The following is a 26,377-nucleotide window of genomic DNA, read 5'->3' on the forward strand; positions in this document are numbered from 1 at the left end:
TAAACCACATCTTCTTGATCCACTCATCAATTGATGGACATTTAGGCTCTTTCCATGATTTGGCTATTGTTGACAGTGCTGCTATGAACATTGGGGTACATGTGCTCCTATGCATCAGCATTTCTGTATCCCTTGGGTAAATCCCTAGTAGTGCTATTGCTGGGTCATAAGGGAGTTCTATGGATAGTTTTTTGAGGAACCTCCACACTTTTCCAGAGCAGCTGCACCAGTTTACATTCCCACCAACAGTATAAGAGGGTGCCCATCTCTCCACACCCTCGCCAGCATCGATAGTCTCTTGATTTGTTCATTTTAGCCACTCTGACCTGCATGAGGTGGTTTCAGTGTGGTTTTGATGTGTGTTTCCCTGATGCTGAGTGACGCTGAGCATCTTTTCATGTGTCTGTTAGCCATCTGAATGTCCTCTTTGGAGACGTGTCTATTCATGCCTTCTGCCCATTTCTTCACTGGATTTGAATATTTTAAATTCTCAAAGCTGGTGTGAGGTAAGCACACCTGCCTGAAGACAAGACCATCGGGATGGGGTTGCAGAAAACTCATTGTTCAGTACAGCCCTTGAATTTCTGATAGCTCAAAGAGGGCATCGTAGAGCCAGACTCCCTGCTGTCTCAAAAAATCCCATCCACAGCATGCCCGGTGCATGCTTCTCAGTGTGTAAAACATGGAAGATGTGGAAGACAAGAGGCTAGACCACAAGAAATGGCCAAAAACATTATGAGAATTGCTCAGTCCAAGTGTGCAGGGAAATCCCGGCAGCCTGAGGGGGATTTCACATAGGACATGGGTCTAGAGTTGGGGAGCCAGGCAGGCAGAGCTCCCATCTCCCCTCCCACTCTCGTAGCAGGAGGCCAGCTCTGGGCCGGTCAGTTCTCTGGCACATTTAGTCCTCTGGCACCTCAGAGGCACTGGTTCTGCTGGGCTTTTACCCGGGGCCAGGATGAAAAGGAGCAGAGGGTCTCAGGCGAAGTGGCCCCGGCAAAGGGAGGAGCAGGTGCTGGGATTACCTTTGATCCCGTCTGGTGGCAGGATTACGGCGGCAATGATGATGTGGCCTCCAGCGTGCCTGGAACACTGGCACCTGCAGAAGGTACGCTCTCGTGGACGGTGCGTTTTATCTCGGTCACATTGTGCTATGAAGTGCAGTCAGTTTACCAATGGGAAGGAAATTCGAGGGGTTAATTATGTTGATGATGTCACTCCATGAGAGCCAGGACACAGGCTGGTCTCACTCCAAAGCTGCTGTTTTGTATTTTGTATCTCATAACTACTCCATCCACCCATCCTTTTGTCAGACACTTAGAGAATTCCTGCCATGTGGCTAAACCCTGAGATACCAAAGCTAACAGACACAATGCTCTTTGTCGTGGCTAAGGTGTGCTGGGGGTTACATGGGGGTTTTCGCTGCTCCGCCAGAGTCCAGGAAAGGGATTTGCAATGTGCTGGATAGTACCTCTTACCCCAGGACTCTTGCTGAATCTGAGCCCAAGAGCTCTTGAAGAACAGATGGGCCAAGATGCCAACTCTGGGCTGGTGCTCTAGAAGGATCCTCAAGTAGCTCAGACATTTGGAATACCAAGTCTGACCCTAGGCAATCTCTGCTGTTCTCTCTGGCCCACTTGTAGTCATAACCCCATTTGGGGTCTGGGTGCATGGCTGCCCACCCCCTCCAGACCCATTTTAGCTTCCCCGCTAAGGAGCAGCCCTTCCAGTCTGAACTTCCGGAGGTCGAGGCTGCTCACTGGCTCCCTCTGCAGGGGCCTCTTCTCCATGACACCCCCTCCTACTCCTCCCTAGCTCCCTTTGTATTTTGTTGGCCAAAGGGCTCCAGCCTCATAAATACACAAACCCAGTGTCTCATCTTACAACATCCTCCTTGTCTTCAGATCCAGTACCTAAACCTAAACTAAATATCGAGACGAGAAAGAAACCGAATAACAGCTGTCATCTGAAACTGTCGTGTGAGATACCGGACCGGTCTGTAAACCAGTCTGTGAGCTACACCTGGTACGGGGACTCACAACCGTTTCCCACAGACGTCAACAGAGATGTGCTTGAGATCACCGTTAATCCACAGAATTTCTCTGGAAGTTACACCTGCCAAGTCAGCAATGCTGTGAGCAAAAAGAATCGCACAGTCTACTTCACTTCACCCTGTACTCTGGGTAAGAAATATTCCCAAGGAGCTGAGGAGCGTACGGGTAACTAGTTTTGTCTAGTCTTGGGTGAAGAAAGGTGTGGGAATTCTATTCAGCATCCCGCTTGGGTGGAGAATCCCAAAGGCATCTGGGAGACCTGGGAGATGGGTTCCACCCTGGGCTCTGCCGCCACCTGTCAGCAAGCTCACCTGGCTTTTGCGGAGCTCATTGTCCTCACTTGCAAAGCGGGGCTGACACTCCTACCCTGCTCTAACAGTGCAAGGTCCTAGATCTGAGGCCTGGAAAATTGTAGGGCAATCTGAGATGCCAGCATTGAGCAAGGGAAAAGCACCAGTGGAAAAGCAGACCAGACCCAGTTGAGCAGGTGCATGAGGGGTTTCTGGAAGACAGCCTAAATCAGCAAAAGCAAGAAGGTCCAAGTAGAGGAGCACAAGCCGGAACAAGTGGTAAACAGGAGCAAAGGCTTCATCCTAAGGTAGAGACTCTCTGCTCTTTAGAAAGACAGACTCTGGGTTTCATGTTGTTTCAGATTCCTCTCTCTCGGGAGGATCCACCCACTTGAGCATCTCTCCCGGCTCTCTATCAGGCCGACACAGGTGCCTTAGAGGGGTAGCTGGGATCAGGCAGTAAGCGCATAGGTTTTAGAATCAGATACGTGGGGGCAGTCCTGGGATTGTCACTGACTAGGGAGGCAAGTTACTTCACTGCTCCAAGTCATATCCTTCTCCAAGCTGTGTCCTTCCTGAATAACAGACTAGTAATCCTGATCTCATTCTGTATACGGATTAAATAAGACCGTACAGATAACCTACCTAGCACAGCGCCTGACAAGTCTTCAATGAATGCTACTTAAATTATACCCTGGCCCTTCACTTGTGGAGACACTGGGAGGTTTCGGGGACCCTTTAATAAATTTGAATCATTATCTCCAGCACTCTGGGTCCTGGACTTTCCATACCTCTGAAACCACATCCTTGAGTACCCATGTCCATATTCTTCCAGAATAACTCAGACCCGCGGTGCCAACACTTACCCAAGCTCCCTGGCATTCAACAGGTACCATGGCCCCCAGAGACACCGCCCTTTCATGGTCTTCCTGGACCTAGTCTTCCCTCCCACCTGTGCTGATTTCTTCACCTGTGCTACCACATGCAGATTATGGGAACTGTACACTCTTTTTACTCTTCCCAACTGACTGGCCGTGCCTCTTCTCGTCTCTCCTGCCACCACAGACCTGATGGGACAGTTTGGTGTCTGACCAGGAGACCTCCTTCATATTACCAGCATATCCTGAGATCCATAAGAAGGAAGGGACGCAGCCCCTGTCCTTTATAAAATGAGGGTGACTGCTCATCTACAGAGAGGGGGAAAACAATAATATAGCCCTTTTTATTTTGGACGAGCTAAACCAATCCAACGTTTTATCCACCCAAATTATTTTAGAAAAGCATCCCTAATTTCCCTTCCTACTTTATCACCTGTTCCCCTTTTTAAAAATTTTATGCTCCCTCCTCCCCTCTGTTCTTACCCTTTCTCTTCTCTTCCCTTCTTCTCTCTCTTCTTTTCTCTTTTTTCCTTTTAGTAGGTGTAGACGGAGAGTGGGGTAAAAAAACAGAGAGGGGAAGTAATCCTTCCTTCCCTGAAGTCTAGACACCTAAGTGTTCGGTGTTTTCTTGCTCTTTCAGCCAGATCCTCCGAAGTAGTCCGGACTACAGTGTGGCTACTGGTCATGGTGCCCGTGGTTCCTTGCCTTCTGTGGACCTGAGATGAGCTCTGCTAACTCGGGAGATGGAAAGACGGCTGGGCCATCCCTTCTTCGGCCAGACAGGAGCTCTGCTCACAAGTGATGGCATGAAGTGTGCTGCTGAGACACCTACAGGGACTTTCAAATTAACTTTTAAAAAATTAGAGTGAAGGGGTAGCTGGGTGGCTCAACTGGTTAAGCATCAGACTGTTAGTTTCAGCTCAGGTCATGATCTCACAGTTTCTTGAGTTCAAGCCCCCACATCGGGCTGGAAGTGTGGAGCCTCGTTGGATCCTCACTCTCTCTGCCCCTCTCCCACTCACGTTGTCTCTACCTCTCTCAAAATAAATAAACTTAAAAATAGTTTAAACGTTTATTTTTGAGAGAGAGAGAGAGCACGGGGAGAGGGGCAGAGAGAGAGGAAGACACAGAATCCGAAGCAGGCTCCGGACTCCTAGCCGTCAGCACAGAGCCCGATGCAGGACCTTGAACACACAAACCATGAGATCAAGACCCAAGCTGAAGTTGGATGCTTAACCAACTGAGTCACCCAGATGCCCCCAAATAAATAAATAAACTTAAAAATAAATTTACATACATACATACATAAATAAATACAGTTAATATTTTATCTCCATGGTTGCTTCCCAACACACATATATAGATACACATGCATTCTTTCTACCAGAAGACGTGATCAAACTGTGTTTTCTTGTTTAAATAAATAGTTGATAGGACTATCAAAGGTTTTTTTAATTTATTTTTTATTTTTTTAATGTTTTTTAATTTTATTTTTGAGAGATAGAAACCGTGCGAGCAGGGGAGGGTCAGAGAGAGAGACACACACACAGATTCTGAAATAGGCTCTAGGCTCTGAGCTAGCTGTCAGCACAGAGCCTGACACGGGGCTCGAACCCACGAACCGTGAGATCATGACCTGAGCCAAAGTTGGACACTCAACCGACTGAGCCACCCAGGCTCCCCAGGACTATCAAAATTAAGTGTCTGACAATGCCTGCTCCACTGGCCTGGACCATCGAGATACAAAGTGGAGGACCCTGGGATCATGGGCTCTTTCTGGTGTGTCAGTGTGTCCGAGGAGTTAATTTGTGCTATCTCTGACTCTTGCTCCCACATCCATATCCGACTTCCTGGAGTTTCAGCTCCTCCCCACCCCTAAATTCTGGCCTCCTTTCTGAGGAGCACGTTCATTAGGCTTCCGGGGAATATGGGGTCAGGCTTACCCCTCAAGGGTGAGCATGAAGCTTTGCCCCATAAAAAGAGTCCCTCCCAAACCTGTCCTGGGGGAGCTGAGCAGCCCAACTTCTTTGTGTGCAACTCTTCACATCCTACCTGTGTCGTGGGATCTATCCAAACCGTCACATGGACGAAATGTAATCACTAGTGTCTTCCATTGCAGGCAGGTGGGAGGTCTGCTGTGAGCTCCCCTCCTCCAAGGCTTGTGTGGGCCTAGAGCCAAGAAGACCCCTCAAGCGCGAGTTCCCCCTTCTGGAAACTGCCGCGCCGCAGACCACTTTCCCTCCTCACCAAGCCAGCCTTCCCTGCCATCGAGGCCTCCTCTGCCGAAGAGAATGCTGTGTGCTCGCCAAACACCCTCATTTTCCTCCTGGGCTGTCCTGGTTAATTTTATGTGTTAACTTGACTGCTCCCATGTGTGGTCCCACGTTCTTCTGTGTGTGCCTGTGAGGGTTCTCTGAATAAGATTTACATCTGAATCAGTAGACTGTGTAAAACAGATTATCCTCCCTCTGTGTGTGGCCTTCATCCAATCAGGTGAACGTGTGAGCAGGCTCGCCCTCCCACAATTATGCGAGAATTACTTGTGTCTGACTCCTCTTGAGCTGGTTTGTTTCTTTCCTGCCTTCAGATGCGGTCAGCAATCCTGGGTCTCCAGCTTGATGACTCAGATCTTGGGACTTAAACTCCGTAATTACATGAGCCAATTCCTTATAATAAATCTGTGTGTGTGTGTGTGTGTGTGTGTGTGTGTGTGTGTGTGTGTGTTTCCTATTTGTTTCTCTGAAGAGCCCTAAGTAATACATGGGCCAGTAGAAAAGCTACCTTTCTCAGCTCCTTTTTCCCATTTAGGTGGGGTCATGTGACTGGTTTTAGCCAGTAGAAAATGGATGGAATTGATGTGACAGGAAGTGAGGGGCTCTGAGGGGTGGAGCCACATAGTGAAAGGGTCCCGGGGCCAAGCCATTGTATGTTAGGCAGCTGCCTGGTTCACACTGAACATGCATAAGAGAGTTTGGATTGTGTCTGTTACCACAAGGTAGCCTGGACTCCCAAGGCCACCTCCCATACCCTGTGGCCCCACCTGCGGTCCCGTCCCAGCCTCAGCTCTGATTGGCTGGCACTCTTCAATGGGACCATCCAGGTTTCCTTTCTCCGTGTCCCTCCCTTTCCCCTTGCTTTTTCTTGGCAGAAGAGGAGGTTTTCTTGAGGACACACACATGCATGCACCAACGGAGTCAAAAAGCATCTCTGGGGGAAAGCAGTAAGAAAAAAGAAATGTCATTTTACGTCACAAATAAGCATAGTCCTCAGCTGCCAAGGAACAGACAGACCTCTGCAGACATCAAGCTCTGATTGGTTGTAGTTACTTGAGGAGCTGAGACAAATCCCCACCTTCAATGACCCAGGTCACCAGCACCAACTATTCCCTGCCTCTCTCTCTCAAGACTGTGACAGATACTTGATTTGTTGGACTTAGTGCTGAATTAAAATGTGGGACCTCCCACCCCCCCATTCAAAAAGAAAGAAAATAAGTGCCATTAAATGTACTAAAATACAAACTTCTTCTCTTTATTCTGCATCCTGTCTGTACTTGGGATGATTTTTTAAAATTGTTATTAAATGTTCTAAGTAAAGGAGATTAAACATGTAAGTTATTATTGTGAATTTTATTGTTTATGTTGTGCAATGTTAGTTTTGAATGAAATACAAGAATCTTTATTTGTGGAATAATTGAAATTACTCAATTCGTATTTTAGAGCTTATACATACATGTGCATTTTGGTTTTGCCAGAGCAATAGAAATAATGCAAAAAAAACCCAAAAACCCTAGAGCGATAGAAATACTGCAAAAAAAAACCCCTGACTTAACTGTTTTTATTTTCCTTTTCTGCACACTCATTTTCCCAACATTCCCTGGAAGCTGGTGGTTTTGGTGATACAGTCTCTCTGTAGTCGTTTTACGTCTTTGTGAGCTCCTCTCCGTCATTGATCCGCTGAATTCCCCACTCAGGGGGCACCTGAATACCGCATTTGGATGAAGCAGCCTGAACAACACGGACATGCATCCTGCACACGTTTCCTCTACTCATGAGCGTGTCAGTGCTACCAGAGGACTTCATTTAAAAAACACAGGTGGAAAGATGAAGTTATCAAGAACTTAATAACATCAGGATGGTGACGGCAGAGCACCAGACCACATGCTCTTGCACCAAACCCTCTGAACATAGGGTTGCAGCTGGGTTGGCCTCAAGGACTCCTGGTACCTTACACCAAGACAATACCTTCTCTGGGCGTCCCAGTGCAAGGACCAAGCCTGATTCTCATGGATTCCCCCGCCTCTCTTATGTTTCCATACATCAAAACTCAGTGGGGCGATTATTAGTGAACTCAAGTATTAAAAAAAAAAAAAAGAGCACCTGGGTGTCTTAGTGGGTTAAGCAACCGACTTCTGCTCAGGTCATAATCTTGCAGTTCACGGGCTTAGCCCTGCTGGACAGTTTCAAGCCTGGAGCCTGCTTCAGATTCTGGGTCTCCTTCTCTCTCTGCCCCTCCCCCACTTATGCTCTGTCTCTCTCCCTTTCTCAAAACTACATAAACATTAAAAAAAAAAAAAGGAGGCCAGGGGAGCCTCGGTGGCTCAGTTGGTTAAGCAGCCACTTCGGCTCAGGTCATGATCTCGCGGTGTGTGAGTTCGAGCCCCGCATTGGGCTCTGTACTGACAGCTCAGAGCCTGGAGCCTGCTTCAGAGTCTGTGTCTCCTCTCTCTGCCCCTCCCCTGCTCACACTCTGTCTTTCTCTGTCCTTCCCCTGCTCACGCTCTGTCTCTCTGTCTCTCAAAAATAAAGAAACATTTAAAAAAGAAGGAGGCCAAAAGTGAAGTCACATGTGCCCATGTTGCCAAACCAAGACAATACCTAACTTAATTACAGTTTCTACCTCTCCTGGGTTGAGCCAGTCAATCTGGAGTTACCAGATTGCCTCATTCCTAGTGAGGTCATCTGCCTGACAGACCCTGGCTCTTCCCTAAAGGAAGGGGATCTCGCCTGAAACAATCCGCTCTCTGCTGGTAACTTGTCCTGCTCCCTCCTGCCTGTGGAAGTCTCTCATGTTGCACTGCTCCTCAGAGCTTCTTTCTGTTTGCAAATGGAATGCTGCCCAACTCATGAATAAGCCAGTAAGATCTTTAAAATTTACTCAGTTGAATTTTTATTTCTTAACCCAAGACTTTTGTCTTTGTGCAGAGAAGGTACCCCAGCCATTTGCCCAAAGTCCTCCCCGAGAACTGCCTCAGGTGAAACCCCCAGGGAAGACCTCTGCCGGCCTCCCTCGGGCCCCTCTGGTGAGCCGTGCGACACTGCCCCCTGCTGGCCCCACTGCAGCCAGCTAGGTCCGCGCTCCTCAAACTTGAACCACAAAACCTGGGCGTCTTCTTAAAATGCAGACTGGGTCAGTGGGTCTGAGGTGAGGCGTGAGATTCTGCATTTTGCACCAGATTCTGGGAGATGCCAATGCCGGTGTCCACAGGCCATTTTCTTTTGAGCAGTAAGGCCCAAGATGTCCCTGGGCTTCCTTGTTCTGACCTCTAACTCCCTGGTCTGTCCAAGGGACTTGGTTCTCTCCCACTTCCTGCCCTCCTCTTCTCCTGGACACCACACTTCTTCCCTTCTCGGGTTAAAATGTCCAGTGGTTCCTCCCAGATTCCCAGGACCCCCGGGTGCACCGCTATGCCACCAGGACCAGCTTGCCTCGACAGGCAGCCCACACAGATGTGACACACAGAAGGTTTCAAGGTCAGGATCTCTTGGAAAGTGAGAGAATACAGGCTTCATATACAACTCTGCACAAATAAACAGTTTGGAGTGGGCCCCGGTGGTGGGACCTGGAACCTTAAATTAGACCTGGACCCTTCAGCCAATGAGCTCACTTATTCTTCACCCACATTTCCCAAGTGCTCAGCCATGCTGGGTGCCAGGAGCTGCTCACTGCAAGGTTCCGTTGACTGAGGCCCTCCATGTGCCTGGCTCTTGCTGAGCAATTTACCTGAACGCGCTCCTTTGAGGAATGGGGAAGGGTGTTGGGAGAGGAAGTCTTTCCAAACTCTTAATTAGGAATTTGGATTTAAATGGCTTCCTTGACCCTGTTAATTCTACACAATTCTCGCTGACACCAGAGCAGTCTCAGAAAGGCTCCATCCTTCATCCTTACTTCCCACCCATGAGTAGCAGGGTCACCCTCCCCCAGGGGCTGTGGGCTATTTTCAGGCCCACTTGTTAAAGGAGAGGATACTCTCCCTGTCCCCCCGTACTGCTATTGCTCTCCGCGCCTCAGAAGACTGCATGGCTGGGGTGGGGACAGATTTAGCTCAGAGCCTCCTGCATGAGCTGCAACGTGGTATCCATAGACCCTGACTCCCTTTCACCAGCTGTGCTGTCCCTCCCCCAGTGTTCTGCTGTCACCTCGTTTTCTATTCCCATCATTTTACCATTTCTTATTTTTTTCATTCCTGGGGTCCACCTCATCCTGCAGGTCCCTTTTTCACTACTTCTGCTCTTCGCCCAGCCATTTCTGCCTCTCATCTCCCATCTGCCCACAAAGGTCTGCACAGCCCAGATAGGAGATGACTTGGTTGGTTTCTTTCCTCTCTTCTTGAAATAGGAAGTGTGATCCCGGCAGTATGAGCCTTCCAGCGCGGTGACCTCTGTGCCTGGGGGCCCAGCTCAGGCAGAACTTTCTTTGAAGCGAACACTGGCTCATTCTTTCAGCAGATATTTGTGATGGGATTCTGATGGGACTTTTCCTTATGCTCCAAATTTAGAGCCAAGACAAAGAGACTTCACTTCCTAAAGAGAGCTACAAATAAGTCAGCAGTAGTACTACCTCCAGAGGTGACTGAACTGATTTGCTACCCCAGCACTTCTCATCTCTGTTCCAAGATTGGGGAGAGAGGAGAGAAAGGGAGCCATCAACATCTAAATTGTAACAGTTGGGAGAGACCTGTGGCTTTCCCTCTCCTCTCCATGAGCAAGGTGCCTTTCTCATAATGCTCATTGAAAGGGACCTCTCTGCCAGCACCACTTGTGAGATTCAAGATATGCCAAAGAAATGGATACTAATGTCTCCATCCCTGGTCAGGCAGTGGGTATGTTGATCTTTCTTGAGGTAGAAACATGGCATTGGATGGGAACAGCCTGCATACTCACTGTTTGGCATGGCAAGGATGTAGCTTCCTCAGGGGGTACTGTGGACTGTCACAAGGCTTTACCAGGTGGGCAGATCTCCGTGATAAGAGGGTGCCGCATCATCAGTGGGAGCTGAATGGCGGGGGGGGGGGGGGAGAGTCAGAAGACACCAAGCCAGAGAACCTCTTCCACATCTTCACTCTTCAGTGGAGGGCTCTTCACCTCCACCAGGCATGCCAAGGCCCCTAAAGCACTTGCACTGTGCTTCACGAAAGAGCCAATGTTCAGGTGTCTGTTATAGAGGCATTTGCCAGTGGGTCAAGGTCAGCCAGAGAAACGAAGATGATCAACAGCAGTCAGGTAACCATGAAACAGTTTAGTTCTCTTTTCCCTGCCCTAAGCCACTTGAGAAGCTGGAACTGGAGGAGGTAAAATAGAAGGGTGGGGGAGTTTAGATCATCCTTTCTCCCTATTACAGAGTTTCTGGACCATGAGACAAGCCTGAGCTGTAGTGACAGGAAGAAGAGGTTCAAGGGGAGTTTTACATCGAACTGTACTATTACATTACTAGAAGTGATAAAAATGAAACTGAGGGATTTTCCCAAAACATCCTAAAGTGATCGAAGGCAGATTTGACATAGACCTGGTATGAAAGGGGAAAAGATCACTCTTTGATGTTAACTTCTAACCAACTGAGTTCAGAGTATTAAAAATAACGGTTATATGTATTTATTAGACAGTTGCTATGAATCAAACACAATCCTAGATGTAGTATTCAGAATGACAGACATAGTTCTTGCCTGCATGCAGATGATACTCTAGTGTAGAAGACAGGCCCTCGCCTTGGTGGCTCGGTTGGTTAAGCGTCCAACTTCAGCTCAGGCCATGAACCTGCAGTTTGTGAATTTGGGCCTCGTGTTGGGCTCAGGCCATGAACTTGCAGTTGTGATTTCGAGCCTCATGTTGGGCTCTGTGCTGGTAACTCGGAGCCTGGAGCCTGCTTCAGATTCCGTGTCTCTGTTTCTCTCTGCCCTCCCCTGTTTGAGCTCTCTCTCTTGCTCGCTCTCTCTCTCTCTCTCTCATAATAAATAAACAGACATTAAAAAAAAATTTAAAAGACACCCCTATGGAAAATTAGTAGTTTAATTTCAATTATAACAGTGGTATAGGTATCAGATATGACAACTTCTAGATGAAAGAGCTAGTGGAGACTGAACTAAAGTAAATCAGGAAAATGTGATCTGGTTTTGAGGTTAGAGAGAAATCCCCTTGGGAATCAGAGACTGAAAAAATGAGCAGGCCAGGAGAGTGTGTGTGGAGAAGGAGCCCTCAAGAAGGAAGAAAGGAACATGAGACAGGGATGCTCTGGAAGAAAAACACCAACCTGGTTCTTGGGGAGATGTGAATACAGAAGTATTTAAGGAAAGCTATGCTCACATTTCTAGGCAGCCAATGGAGAGCCCTCTTGGGTGGTGGTCCTTGAAAAATAAACCAGTTCTCAAAGAATTGAATGTTTCTTAGCATAATAATTCTGGGGCTTTCATTTCACAAGAGTCAGGGTTGTATTAAAGAAAAATGTCCTTCTCCTGATAGGCCTGAACCTGCTTATTTCTGAGATAAACTAGTATGAAAATCAGCTGCAAAATTTCGCTGGCATGAAAACTTGATTAGATGGAGAAGACCCGTTTTCTCCCTCATCCTTTAGACTAGAGTTTACCTTTCCCCACCCCAAACTCAACTTTGATTGAACAAAGGAGAATTTCAGTCAGCATCAGGCCAAAGCCAGAGCATTTTACTCACAAAAGACAAGGAAGGTTGCCAGGGCAGAGACTGTGGCTCCTGTATCAGCTGGTCGTATGCAAGATCCCCAAACAAAAGAGTTGGGGGAGAATTTTACAGAAGGTTTGGGAGTAATTAGAAGAAGCATAGGAAAAGCTAAACGCTGATGTCTAGGTAGCAATACTTAATGGGCAAATTTTTAGGGTTTCCCATCAAGATGAATCAGCTCTAATTATTTTCCAGACTTGTGACTTGGCTTCGTGTGCAAATTCCTATAACTAACCACTGTTTCCTCTAAAGTTCCTGGACTTTTGAGATCCTTTGAGCCATTTAGTAAAGACTTTTATTTGCATCCACAGTGGGGAGGTGTGTTATTTTTCTGAGAAAAACTGGAAAAATGAGAGTTACTCTGAAAAGGTCCAGTAATCCCTTTGCAATTTTTTGTGAGGGGACTTGGAGAGGTGAGGTTGGAGGAGAATCAGCCCTACCCTCTTGTGAATTTCCAAGTAGAACCAACAAAGAGAGTTATTGGTAGCATTGACAGATCAGCAGCGAGGACCTACCAAGACACACTGCCTACCACCTCCTCCTACCTCCCCTGCTTCGCACCAACACCAAAGATACAAAACTGAATTTAGGCAAGCCTAATTCAGGAAAAGGAGGAAAGCCTATCACTCCGAGATACAGACTGAGAGATCAGTGGGTCTGGGAAGACTAAGGAAAGCATGGCAGGAGAGGAGACTGGTGGGGTAGCAGTGCCCATTTCATACAGGGCCTTGGGAATTTTATCCTAAGAACATTGGCAAGCCAGTGATGGGCTTTCAGCAAGGAGGGTGCAGGACCAGATTTGTGTTTTGAAGATTGCTTTCATTGAGTATGGAAACTTTCAAGAATGTTACAGATGTTGATAGAAATGATTCTACATGAACTTTCTGCAGGATGAGGAAGCCAATTCGTAAATTTGAAATATCTCATTGAAAAATTCTGGGTATTAATTTGGTTTGGTTTATGAAAAATTTTTCTAGATATGGAATGATTAATGTAATGCAATACTGAAATTTTAGATGTAGGTCTATAGATCTCAGAAATGATTGTGGTAAATATATATACTTCTATAAATTTTATCATATATTTGCAGATGATAATAAATATAAATATATTTATATATTAAATAATTGCATATTTCCACATAAAGTAGAGACAAAATAGGTTCAAAATGTGGCTACATGGAGAAAGCTAGGAAAGGATTTGAAAGAAAACCTTGAAAACAAGTGTTTTTTCAAAGCCGTCTTTTATCACTATCTTTCTTTACTGGAATATTACATATGTACTGAAAAGTGCATGGTAAATTTCTACAAAGTAAATATACCTACGTAATCATCACCCAGATCAAGAAACTTATGATTAACTTTTAATAAACTTAAGGGATAAATTCTATTGTGACGCGATCATCTGAGAAAGCAGATGAGAAGATACCTTAGTGGACGTGCCCTCGTTTCCCTTGGCTGCCGAGCTCACATGCGTGCAAGCAGAGGCACACACTCACCTTCTCACACATCTGATTACAACGATGTCCCCCTCTTACATGATCAAACCATTCTCAGGGTGGCGGAGACTCCTAATTGCTTATTAAATAGATATTTACCTGCTATTTTCTCAGATAAACAAGACTGATATTTAGTTGGACATGTTGTCATTCATCTAAAGACTACGCTTCCCAGTTCCTTTACATGTAGGTGAGTTTTAGCCATTGCTATATAGGCAGAATTGTCAGGGATTTCTGGGATTCGGTAGCAAAGTATTTTCCATTTCTTCATTCATCTTGCTACTTGGAACAAAAATGCATGGATGGAGTTTAGCAATTTTGAACTATGAAGACAAAGGCCATGATAGAACACCATATCCTAGAGTTATCCCAGATATCCTAAAAATATTTAAAAAGTCATCATGCTGATCTAAACTGCCTACCTCTTCTTTTAGTTGAGAGAGTAATGAACATGTATCTTGTTAAAGGCGCTTTTTTTCAGTTCTCTTTAACTCATTTAATGTAGTCTTAATTGAATTTCATGTGTACCTTCAAAGAGATTTACCCACTCCCTGATAGAAAACAACTAAAAGTTACAGCCAACTCTTGTATATAGAAGTCATGCCATGGATTGTCATCTCTGAGTCAGTCATCCAAATCATGGCTATTTTTACTTTATTTCTCCTTATTACAGGCCAATCTTACTTGTGAGTAGAAATTCTAAGTAAAATATTACCAAATTGATTCATCTACATAACAAGATATGCCCAGACTTATCCCCAGAATGTTAAGATAGTTTAACTTTTAAAAAATCGATTTATGTAATTAACCGCATTAGCCAATTAAAAGAGGGAAAGCAGAAGTCACTTCAAAAAATGGAGAAAAAATGTAAAATACTTATGATAATTAAAGAAAAATCAACCCAGTGGCTGAGAATTCTCTTAACCTGATAGAATTGCACACACACACACACACACATGCACACACACGTGCGCACACAGGCACGCACACACATATGCACACATGCGCACACATGCACACATGTGCACGCGCACACATGCACACACACATGTGCACACACACACACACGCACACACACACGCACGCACACACACGTATGCTAGCAAAAATGGCAGAGAAAGGGCCTCCAAACACTCTCTCATCTGTAAAAGCAATGAGAAAATGAGAGGAAAAAATAATCAAAATCAGCCTCTTCAGAACTCTAGAAATCAACCAAAGGCTTACAGCAATTCAGAGAGTGTTTATTCAAGAAGGATGGCTGAAGTCCAATAAGAACAGTGAACTGTTGTAGTATTTTAACTTGTCCTACACCCATCCTATTCTAGCCTCTCCCTTTCCTTTAAAACCAACAGCTCCAAATCATGGTGAAAGCCAACAGTCTGGCAGCCACTGAGGGGCACAGAAAGGGGTTGGCCTCCTTTGAAACTTCATTCTCAGAGAATTGTCATTATTTGATCTATCCGGCAGTTCCTGGAAAGACCCCACTTGCAAGGCTCTTTATTGGACCTGACTGGGAAATCACGCAGTGCAAAAGCCTTTATCCTGGGAATGTTTGTTAAAAACAATTAGAGGCAACTGCTTAACTTTGAAGTTCTCTGAGGTGTTGGATAGCAGTTCCTTTGTTCTTATTTTTCTGTTGAGTCCATCAAGAAGAGAAGAAAGACTCCATGAATAACAGATTGGTGGGGGTTATAGGTTGGCTGTAGCTCAGCAGGGCCCTGCCCCACAAAATGTCTTTCCATTCCAGTTTCCAGGCAACAGGAGCAGCTTCTCTCTCTGTTGTGCTATTCTGTTCTGAGCTGTCTGCACAGAGCCTGATGCGTGGCTCAAACTCACGAACGGTAAGATCATGACCTGAGCTGAAGTTGCACACTTAACCAATTGAGCCACCCAGGCGCCCCAAAGTAGAAGTACATTTTAAAGCACAAGTTTAGTGGCACCTGGGTGGCTCAGTCGGTTGAGTGGCTGACTTCAGCTAAGTTCACAATCTCACAATTTGTGAGTTCAAGCCCCGTGTTGGGCTCTGTGCTGACAGTTCAGAGCCTGGAGCCTGCTCTGGATTCTGTGTCTCCCTCTCTCTCTGCCCCTTCCTCACTCATGCTCTGTCTTTCTCTCTCTTATAAATAAATAAACATTAGAAAAATTTAAAAAAATAATGAAACAAAGTTTGACTATGACATCTTCATGCTTAGCATCTTCAAGAATAGGTGCATTAGAGGGCCTGAGTGTGAATACTAATCTCTACATGACTTGGCTTCTGTGGATTTCTTCTAATTTCTAGCCTGGCCCCTCCCTTGCAGCAATGCTGCAAGCTTCCCGAACTACTTGTAGTTCCCCAAATTCACCCAGTGCCTTTACTCAAGCTTTTGTACTTCCTGGAATCTCCCCTTCCCCTACCCCGCCTTGTCTGCCCAAAAACTCCTACTCACTTTTCAAGATTCAAACCAATTTTTGCTTCTCCAAAGCCCAAAACCACTTCTTGGGGATGAGACTCTCTCCCTCCCCTTTTTGTCCCCTGTGAGGTAGAGATGATTATTATAGAGAAGACTCGGAAATCATCAGTAGGGAAGCCCACACAATTTGTATTTCCCCATAAAATTTGAATCCTGGAAGACCGAGAAAGGAAAGTGGCATGCCCAGGTCCATGTAACAAGTTACCAGCAGAGCTGAGGCTGGAAGTCAAAGATGCTTTCTCTCTCCGTTGGGATTTGTTGATGCCCACTGGGAGCCCTTTGGACTTGATCAATTTTCTTTCCTTTGTTCATCTAAGTATCTTGGATTCTCTCAAACCCCAGACCACGGAATTTCGCCAGGCTTGCTAAAATGGCAGCATTGGACATCTTCAGTGGTTCAAAAAGCCACTGGAATGAGTTTCACTTGTAAGCTTATACCTAACATCTGGAACCACAGTGGGAGCCTCTGGAAGAGCATCAGCTCTAGAGCCACCATCTTGGGTTTGAATTCCAACACCCACCAATTGCAAGTTTTAGAACCTCAGGAAAAGTAAACTTTCTAGTCTCAGTTACCTCATGTAAAAAAAGTGAAATTTTTTTCCCCATTAGGATTAAATGAGTTTACCTCAGTAAATCACTCAGCACAAAATCAGGTATACAGTAAGTAGTCAATATGTGTTAGCTGCTTTTTTCTTTTTCTCTTTTTTTTGGTCTCAAACTGTTCCCTCCTCTTTCCCAGGCTCAGGACTTTAATTTGAGTGAATCAAGACAAGATCTCTTGACCGAAGTTTTTCCAAGTATAATATAAGAGGGACTTGATTATGTGATCTCTGTACCTAAAATAATACTTTCTTTCTATCCTTCTTGCTTTTATCAATCTTTCATTCCGGTCTGTGGACCCGGCACAAATCCTGCCCTGGGTGTGACCTGCACAATAGAGTTTTTGCTTTCAGAGGAAGTAGAGGGGAATTGGAAGGTACCTGGGGAAATGCAAATTTGGTGGCTAAATAGGACTTCCCTGGGTCTGATGATTTCCAAGATGCCGCTGAGATGTAATTCCAGTGATGATGTGAAGAGGAGAGGCCAGCGCTACCTCAAAGCATGGTTGTTATTAGCATGTCTATTCCACAAACATTTTAAACACCTACTGAGTGTCAGGCATTGCTAGACTGGGGAAACACAAATATAAATAGAGCAAGATGAAACTCAGTGAGGGGGTGGGTTCATTGACCTTGACCAGAGAAACCTGGTTTCTGGTCATGGCTTTGTCAAAACTGTCCACATTGCCTCTGGCAAGTCCCTCAGAAGTGTTAACCTCTAAATCTCAGCTTCCTGATGGTGAGAGGAGGGAGAGAGAAAAATAGCTTCTAAGGGTGTGTGTGTGTGTGTGTGTGTGTGTGTGTGTGTGTGTGTGTGTATTTCCCCACATTATACCTCTCCTCTGAAATTGAGCTCTGTATATTCAAGTCCTCTCTGGAAAGCTCTATCTGGATGAACCACAAACACTTAAGCTGAAGATAACCCAAGCCAAAAAACTAATCTTATACCTTTGCTCCCAATTTTTTCCTAAAGTTATCTTTACCTCCTATACTTCCTATCCCAGAGACGGGCATTGCTGTATGCCTGAAGGCTACACCACCAATCTAAAGGCCATTGTAAACAAGCCCCTCTCTGTCCAATCAGTCACCAAACCCTATGAAATCCACCTACGAAATGGATCTCCCACAGACGATCTTCTCTCCTTCCTCCCTACCACTTCCTTAGTGGAGACCATTATTCTAATCGTCACCCTGCCTCCAGTTTACCTACATCTCTTCCAAACTGTGGCAGAAGTAATCTATCTGAAGCAGAAATACAAATATGGTCACTTACTTACCTGCTTAAGACTTTTGGTGGTTTCCATTAATTTCCAAGAATTTGTTTAATTCTTTGTGTGTGAAAGAGTTTTCTGACCAGGCAGAAGAAGGGACATTACCTCCTGTTGGAAGGCCTCAGTTCACTAGGCAGAGAATCCTAGGAATGAATGAAAGACAAAACAATGAGGGGAAGCCAGGAACTGACAAATATTGAGTGCCCATGCTCTATCAAATACTGCACTTTACATACACTATGTTGTTTTACCACTTGGAAAATATAGGAGACATTGAAGGTCAGGTTCCCCCCAGAGTAGACTCTGAGATGGAGACTGGTGAGCAGGAAGAGTACCAGAGTACTTGTGAAGTACCAGAGTACCTGTGGGAAGTGAAGGACACAGGGTTGAGCAGAGGGAAAAGTTGAACTCTGGAAGCAGTTGGAGCAAAGGCCTCAACCGACTACCTGAGGAGCTCCAGAGCTGGGGTGCCCCCTAAAGCCTATTTCAAATTGAGGCAAGGGGACTAGACTTTTATATCCTTTCAGTGACCAGGTGATCAGTTGTTGGATGTCGGTGGCACTCAAGGAAGGACCTGACTGAGGGCAGTTCCCACAGAGACGCTCCCCTGGTGCTTCCAGCCACTGGGGAGGGGGTGTTTTGGTTCTCTGAGACCCGAGGAGCGCGCCGTAGCCTCCGTGACGGGAGCAAACTGGCAGTGCGTGACTTTATAGATGAGAAGACCAGTGACCAGCAATGTGGTCTCTCCCAGGCCACACAACTAGTGAATGAAGTCCCTGTAGTCATAATTCCTGTCTTTCTGAGTCCATGCTCCTTCAGCTTCAAATACTTCTGCAATTAGAAAAAGTTTCACTGGTGTCAGGCCAAACTTGAACCCTCAGGGACTTTGGGTGGCAGCATGAAGTATCACACGCATGAATGGTTAGAGAAAGAATTACAACTGACTGCTGGTGGGGCCAAGTATTTGAGGTCTTAGAGATTTCTGAGAACAGACAGCGTAAGTATCAAGACCGGTGGCTTCAAGGTGAAATCCAGGACAAGCAGAGCAGGACGGTGCTCATGGCTGGCCCAGCACGTCTCTGTAGAAGACTGGTAACTGAAAAAGCCAGCAAGGCAGCAATCACGGATGGGGGCCAGAGGTCAGAAGTGGCCAGCAAGCTGGAGAGGCTAAGAGGCTGATGGGAGCGGGGCCGAGGGAGGGGGCAAGAGGGGCCTTCAGGGCCAACAGAGGTAGTTCCTAAGAAGAGAACAGGAAGTACAAATGAAGCCAAGGGTCAGAGATACTTAATGATAAATACATTAGAATATGGGACGCAGGGTCCAGAAAGAATGATAAAGACTTTGCCAGGCAGCTTGTATCCCATGCAAGTCTGGCAGGAGGAATGTTCCAGTGTTGTTCCTGTTTCTTATTCACTGTGTGGCCTCAGGCAAGTTTTTAGCTCTCTAAGCCTCAGTTTCCTCATCTGTGAATTGGGGATAGTAATAGTAAGGTCTGGACCTGCTGCAGAGCTCGTGGGAAAGATAAGCTGTTTATGTTGTGGAATTCTCCTATTCTTTATTTTTATTTTTTTATTAAAATTTTTTTATGTCTTTATTTTATTTTGAGAGAGAGAGAGAGAGGCAGAGAGCAAGCAGGGGAGGGGCAGAGAGAGAGAGGGAGACATAATCTGAAGCAGGCTCCAGGCTCTGAGCTGTCAGCACAGAGCCCGATGTGGGGCTCGAACCCACAAACCGTGAGATCTCGACCTGAGCCGAAGTCAGACACTTAACCGACTGAGTCCCCCAGGGGCCCTGGGATTCTCCTATTCTTCCACACATGTGACCTGGCATTCCTATGTGAAGGAGCTGAATTTAGAACCCAGGCTCTTCAAGCAGGTTCTTGTATTTTGAAGAGTTCAGTAAGCAACATAGGAAGCTTTCTATCCCAGTGTGGAAGGGCGGACCCTGCAGGATGTGGGGACCCCTCTGCAGAAGCCCCTGTGGGACGTGCTCGCCAGAAGGAAAGCCGGAGACGGACAGCTAGATCTGAGGGTGCCATTCGAGCACACGCACACGAGGCTTAATATCCCAGCCACTTGGGGTCCAGACGAGGCCACGGCTTAGCATTTCAATGGCCTTGTTGTACCCAGATTTTAATATCGCCCCCTAAAACCAGAGATTACCTGGGAGACCGAATTACGCATGCAAAAGCAAAGGGCTTTATTACGAATTTAGGCCCAGCCAGCCTAAACTCGGGCTCACAGACTTACTGGATCCACGTGGAGAGAGCCCCGAACAAAGGCAGGGTAGGGCTTTTGTGAGTTTGGGAAGGGGGAGTTACCGGAAAGACAGTGATCCAATCATTATTATACAATATTCTTGACAGCAGGTTTAACCATTCACATGGCCTAGAGTACTTGTTACTTTTGGCGGGACCCAATCACAACATTCAGAGTATTGGCCAATCACAGAGCGGGCCCAGGACGCTCACGTAGGGCGTGACTAGTCTTCGCCTCCATCTTTAGGCCCGCCCTTAGAGTGTTACAAGGGTGGTCCCTTTTGCCTTGGGCAATGTGTGCCCTTCTATTGTTTCCTGGAGTCAGTTTCGGACCTGCGTCCTCACAGCCTTTCCCCTGGTTCTGGCATCAGAACAGGAAGCTGGGGGCCGTCCTTCTTAAAGGCAACCTGACTTCGCAGAACGGGACAGCTCCTTGTCTTAACTCTGTTACCAACAAAGCAAACAATTAAACTAAAGAAGGAAGCCTCTGCCTCCAGGTACGGTCTATATTTTCACCCCCTATAGAATGTCTTCTACAGCTTAACATTTTAAACAATCTCATGATCTTCTTTTGCTCTTCTTTCAAGGCAAGAGGATTAACACAATACTCTTTAAGAAAGCATGGTTCAGGGGCGCCTGGGTGGCTCAGTCGGTTGAGTGTCTGGCTTCAGCTCAGGTCATGATCTCGTGATCCATGGGTTCGAGACCTGTGTCAGACTCTGCGCTGACCGCTCAGAGCCTGGAGCCTGCTTCAGATTCTGTCTCCCTCTCTCTCTGATCCTCTCCGGCTCATGCTGTCTCTCTCTCTCAAAAATAAATAAAACAGTAAAAAAAAAAAAAAAAGAAATCATGGTTCATAAAACTAGGCAGCAGCCTATAATAATACACAGTGTGTGCACAGCAGCCAGTTTAGTGACAGACATGAATGAGCAAGAGGAAACGTTACTTAAGCCACAGGTCAGGAAGGAGCATCGGCCACTTCTACAGCCTCCATGCTGGGCACCAGCATCTTGACGGACCGTTATTTAGAACTAGTCCAACTCTCAGGTGTTTACTTATGATCACACCCAGAGGCATTTTTCATTTGAAATTTCATAATACAACAAAAGAATAAATTGAGGCGACCGGACCCATCCCACAGAACGAGCACTCTACAGGTGTTTTATACAGTTATATGTGCATTACTTAATAACCATAATTACTATACTGCATGATTTTGACTTCAAATCCCTCCACACGTGGGTTCTACGAAACTGAATCAGGTGTGGCTAAGGGCTCAGGTCACATTTTCATTCTGTTTCACATTTTCTGTTCCGATTTATATTTAATTGTATCGTTCCTGTTATGTTTTAAAACACCGATTGATACTTTTCTCTATGAAATATAATTTTCTACACTGAGATTTCCAAGTCTTTAAACAACGGGGTTTTTAAATACTTGGTGCAGAAAATTCACCTTAAATTGCTAACAGTTCTTAATTGCCTGTCAAGTGCTTCATCTCTAAATTCTGCTGCAAAGTTACTGTTGCCTCTCACGGGGAAGCCCAGGAATGACCTTTGCTGCTAGGGTGCCTATGGCATTCTGGGCCAGGTCTCTGAGGGTCGTCCCTGACCTTGACCACAAGGTAGAACTTCTTGTGCATCACCTGTTGCAGCTACAGGCGGTTCATAATCTAATCACTCATGGCCACTTTCAGGAAACAATGAAAATGAGAGATAACCAAGTGCAAAATGGCTACCACATGCCAGGCTCTGCACTGAGCACCCTGCTTGCACTGATGTCATTTAGGGTCCCTCAACCCTGTAAAGTATTTCCTTATCTTTTTGTTGTTGACACAACAACAAAAAGCTCAGGAAGATTATGCAACTTGCCCAAGGTGGCATGATTTATAAATAACAGGCTGGGGACTTGAACTCAGCCCTCTCCGACCGCAGAGCCAGAGTTCTGAGCCGTCTACTCTAATGACTTATAAACGAAGACTTGGAGGTCTTAAGGTGTGAAAGCCGTCATGACAAGGTTAGAAAACTATGGAAGACTTTACTTTCTTCTTTTAAAATGTTCTTCAATACGGTACGACATTTGCAATTTAGAAAAGAGGAGAGAGAGCCTAAGATTTAAATACCCCATTTCCCACACAGCTTGCTCTTAACTAGAAATGTTATTTGATAAAGTCATGTGAGTGGTTGATAATGAAGTGTGTAAGTCCTTGTATGATTACATCATTAAAGGATATTTCAGTCGGATACAGTGTTTTCCTCATGGTTAGCACAGGGGCAGGCAGGTGGATGGAGGAGAAGACGCTTCCTTGCTGTATTTCATCTGTATACCCACACTTCATCGCTCTCTCCAGTGACCCCAGCTAGGGCACTAACTTTTCCTTCTTCCCTGGGCTCACTTCAGGTCAACCTGTGTCACCAGCCTGGTGGTGCAGGAACCCCACTACGTGCATGGCCTGTCGGCATCTCAGAGGTCACTCAGTGACCTCACGGAGCACGTAGTTCTCCCTCCCCAGCTGTCTTTGTCTCTCAGGAAAGTGACCATCCATTAGGGAATGGGACTATCCAGAAAGGAATTAAGTTTGCTCTTTGCCAAGTTTTGCAGGAAGAATGCTCAGTGGACTTGCCAAAGAGTCTTCTCGAACGGCTGAAGAGGAGGCCTTAGTTTGAGCTTTGTGTGAAGGGAATCACAAGGCTGACCATGGTTATCCAGAGTTTCTAGGGTACTTTGCAAATGATTTTGTATTTATCACTCGGTTGGAGAAGGTAGATCAGAGTTATAGGAGGCACTTCTTGATGCACAGAAAGAATTTGAGGTCAGTGACTCAACAGCCACTGTCACTGGTTCCTGAACTCTGTTCCTTCCTAGAAGGAGCAGAATGGTGTGGGTATTTCCCTCTCTCCAGCAGCTTATGCCAGCAGAAAACAGGCTAGCAAACTACATGGCTGCCATGTTGGGTAATTTGGGGGATACTAGGAAGCACCCCCAACCCTACCAAGAATGCTTCTCAAAGAGCTGTGGAGATTCTAGGGACAAGAGACATTTAGGGAAGTCCAGGGAAGGCCAAAAGGGGAGGGATCTCCACCTATGAGCTCTGGGGTCTGGGAGGAGGGCAGGAGCATCAGTGGAAGGGACAAGAGTTTGGGAAGGTAACCCTCAGATTAGGGATGCCTGTAGATATCTCTCCTCAATCTCTAGGTTCCAATGTTCTGACCTGGCTCTGCACCCGGAGAAGGCATTGGTTTGGGAAGGCCTTGGAGGGAGCAATTTCAGTATCACAGACCAAGGAAAGGCCAGAAGGTATCCTCACAGGCCATACTGGGCCATGGCCCCAGGCCCCCCTTCTGCGGTTGGGTCACTCAGCACATCCATCTGCTCAGGAGGGTGGCCACTGGCATGAACGCTGAGGATAAAGATGTTGGGCAAATCCTGGGCCTCAGGCTGGGTGAGAGCCACCCACACCCTGGCTTCCTCCCCCGTGTCCCTCAGGCCCTGCAACCCGACCCACTGGAGGGCTGTCTGCTCCACTGGTCTGTTCAATCCCCGAATCAGACCCCTGTCCCAGGGGCTTCTTCATCTCACCCAGCGATGGCTGGGCCAGGGTGTTTTTTCCAGTGATTTCCCCAGGCCAATTTTAGACTCCGCAATCAGGTCTCCTAGGAGATGGTTCAGAGCTTGGGGGAATTTTTTATTTTCGTTTTGTTTTTGTGGGGTTTTTGTTGCTTTTTGTTGTTGTGGTGGTGTTAATTTTACTTATTCAGATAAATGTGCTTATCATAGACTCCAAGTGGCCGGGTAGTCTGGTCTGCTCCTCAGTGAGCCTTCCCTGTGGTGCTGGCTCATGGTATAGGGGCTTCTCTGGTCAGAGGCCACGATGAGCATAGTCATCGGCTGGGAAGACAGGATGCTCAGAGGCAGCCCTGCCCCAGCGACCTGTAGGGAGGCCACTTTGCCACCATAGCCATGAAGTGTTAGGAGAGAGAGTAGCAAATATTACAGGGATACTCCACCCTCTTGTTTAACAGTAGGAGATAAGCTCATTGTTACCCGAGTTTGGGGTGGAGTCTTTCCCACAGACATATGATCCTCCTCATTCTCAGAGTGGGGTTCCATTTGGCCAAAGGGTTCCATATGACCAAAGGAAGTGCTGTTTTGTCAGAGGTGATAGAGGTAAGGGGTATCAAATGCTACCTACTCGGGATTCTCCTGTTGCTCAGAACTTCACCTGTGCCAGAGGGAATGTTCCATGGATAACAGGTGATTGGCCAAGGTTTTTGCCCACTGTGATGAAAATGAGATGGTGAACGGATGAAGCACAGACTCTGGAGTCAGATAATGCAGGAAAACATTTGAATTCAATTCTTCCATTTTGGGGACTCTGGGCCATTAGACAAATTATTTAGTAGGTCTATACCTCAAACTGTTAAATAGTGGTGATTATGCCTGCTTTTTCCTGTTACAAAAATTAATGAAGGGCACCTGGGTGGATTCGTCGGTTGAGTGTCTTACTTCAGTTCAGGTCATGATCTCAGGGTTTGTGAGTTTGAGCCCCACATCATCCTCGCTGCTATCAGCCTGTCAGTGCAGAGCTTGCCTCAGATCCTCTGTCCTTCTCTTTCTGCCCCTCCCCTGCTTGTGCTCTCCCCCAAAATAAATAAGTGTTTTAAAAAATTAATGAAATAATGTATGGGGGAAGCCTCAGGAATCCAGAGAGTTCAATTCGGATTTCCTTCCTCCTTGCCTTGTTGAGTATTCATGGGGATAATGAGTATACTCCAGGGAAAGAGAAAGAGGTTTTGACTTGGAGTCAGGGTTCCCAAGTTTGGTGCAGTCCCTGCCTTCCACCACCACCAGCTCTGCCTCCTTCATAGGGCTGTTGTAAAGATCAAATAAGGGTGTGGATATGAAGGCTTTTGAAAATGGATTCATAAAAATAAGGCTTTATCATTTGTGTATCTTTAGTTGTTTGTCTGTCCAGATCTGCTCTTTACAATGGATAGAAATAGCTCGGTGTACCAGACACAGTAATTACAAACCTCATGGTAGCCACCTTACCCCTACCTTGGTTTCCTGTGGCTGCATAGCAAATGACAACAAACTTGATGGCTTAACTGTAGGTTTTTGTAGATATTCCTTATCAGGTTGAGGAAATTTCTCTTTACTCCTAGTTGGCCAAAATTCTTATTGCTAGTGTTGTCAAATGCTTTCTTCACATGTGTTGATATGATCTTGTGATTCTTCTTCTTTATCCTGTTGATAGAATAGTTGATAGAATAGATTAATTGATTTTCAAATGTTGAACCAGCCTTGCCTGCCTAGACACTTTCCACTTGGTCGAAAACATCACACTTTTTATACATTGTTGATTTCATTGGCTAATATTTTATTGAGGATTTGTGTACCTTTGTCCACGAGAGATATCGGCCTGTGGTTTCTTTTCTTGTAATGTTTTTTGCCTGTTTTTGATATTAGAGTGAGTTAGAATATGGAATAAGAGTTCCTGGGTGGCTCAGTTGGTTAAGCATTAAACTCGTAAATCTGGTTCAGGTCATGATCCCAAGTGATGGGATCAAGTGCTATGTCAGGCACTTAAGATTCTCTCTCTCAAGGGGCCTCAGGGGCTACATCAGTTAAGTATCCAACTATGGCTCTGGTCATGATCTTGTGGTCCATGAATTTGAGCCCCTTCAGATTCTGTGTCTCCCTCTCTCACTCGCTGCCCCTCCCCCACTCTCATTCTGTCTCTTTCTCAAAAATAAATAAACATTAAACTAAAAAAGAAAAAGATCCTCTTTCTCTCTCTCTCTGCCTTCTCCCACCCCTATGCTCGCAAAGCTCTCTCTTTCTAAACACAAACAAAGAGTATGGAATAGAATGAATTAGGAAGACAAAACAGAACCAGTGAATCTGATGCTTTCTGATTTGGAAGGTTATTAATTACATTGTTTTAGATTGCCTATTTCATCTGTGAGTTCTGGTAGATTATGTCTGTCAAGGAACTGTTCCATTTCATTGAAGTTATAACATTTGTGGGCATAGAGTTGTTCATAGCATTTCTTAATTGTCATTTTATTCCATGAGCTTGGTAGTGATGTCCTTCTTACATTTTTGATA

At 45.9% G+C, this 26,377-nt stretch overlaps 1 protein-coding gene and 1 long non-coding RNA gene across 3 annotated transcripts in view; both read left to right on the forward strand.

Annotated features, from left to right (window-relative positions):
* CD48 (CD48 molecule) overlaps positions 1-4,286 on the forward strand; it is a 14,086-nt gene extending 9,800 nt beyond the window's left edge. Inside the window, exons 1-3 of one of the 2 annotated variants that reach the window (XM_029935806.1) lie at positions 433-1,108; positions 1,905-2,183; positions 3,863-4,286. In XM_029935806.1, coding sequence (XP_029791666.1) covers positions 802-1,108; positions 1,905-2,183; positions 3,863-3,942 — 666 coding nt within the window. In that variant the 5' untranslated portion in view covers positions 433-801 and the 3' untranslated portion in view covers positions 3,943-4,286. Of the gene's footprint in view, positions 1-432; positions 1,109-1,904; positions 2,184-3,862 lie in introns of those variants that run through there. The other variant, XM_029935805.1, reaches the window with a different exon arrangement.
* Positions 4,287-4,831: 545 nt separating this feature from the next.
* On the forward strand, positions 4,832-6,900 carry LOC115286858. The gene is made up of 2 exons (XR_003906318.1): positions 4,832-5,001; positions 5,342-6,900. It is a non-coding gene; the product is annotated as an uncharacterized LOC115286858 (long non-coding RNA).
* The last annotated feature ends 19,477 nt before the right edge of the window (positions 6,901-26,377 follow it).

Source organism: Suricata suricatta, chromosome 3 (genome assembly GCF_006229205.1).
Source record: "Suricata suricatta isolate VVHF042 chromosome 3, meerkat_22Aug2017_6uvM2_HiC, whole genome shotgun sequence".
NCBI classification, from domain to species: Eukaryota; Metazoa; Chordata; class Mammalia; order Carnivora; family Herpestidae; genus Suricata; species Suricata suricatta.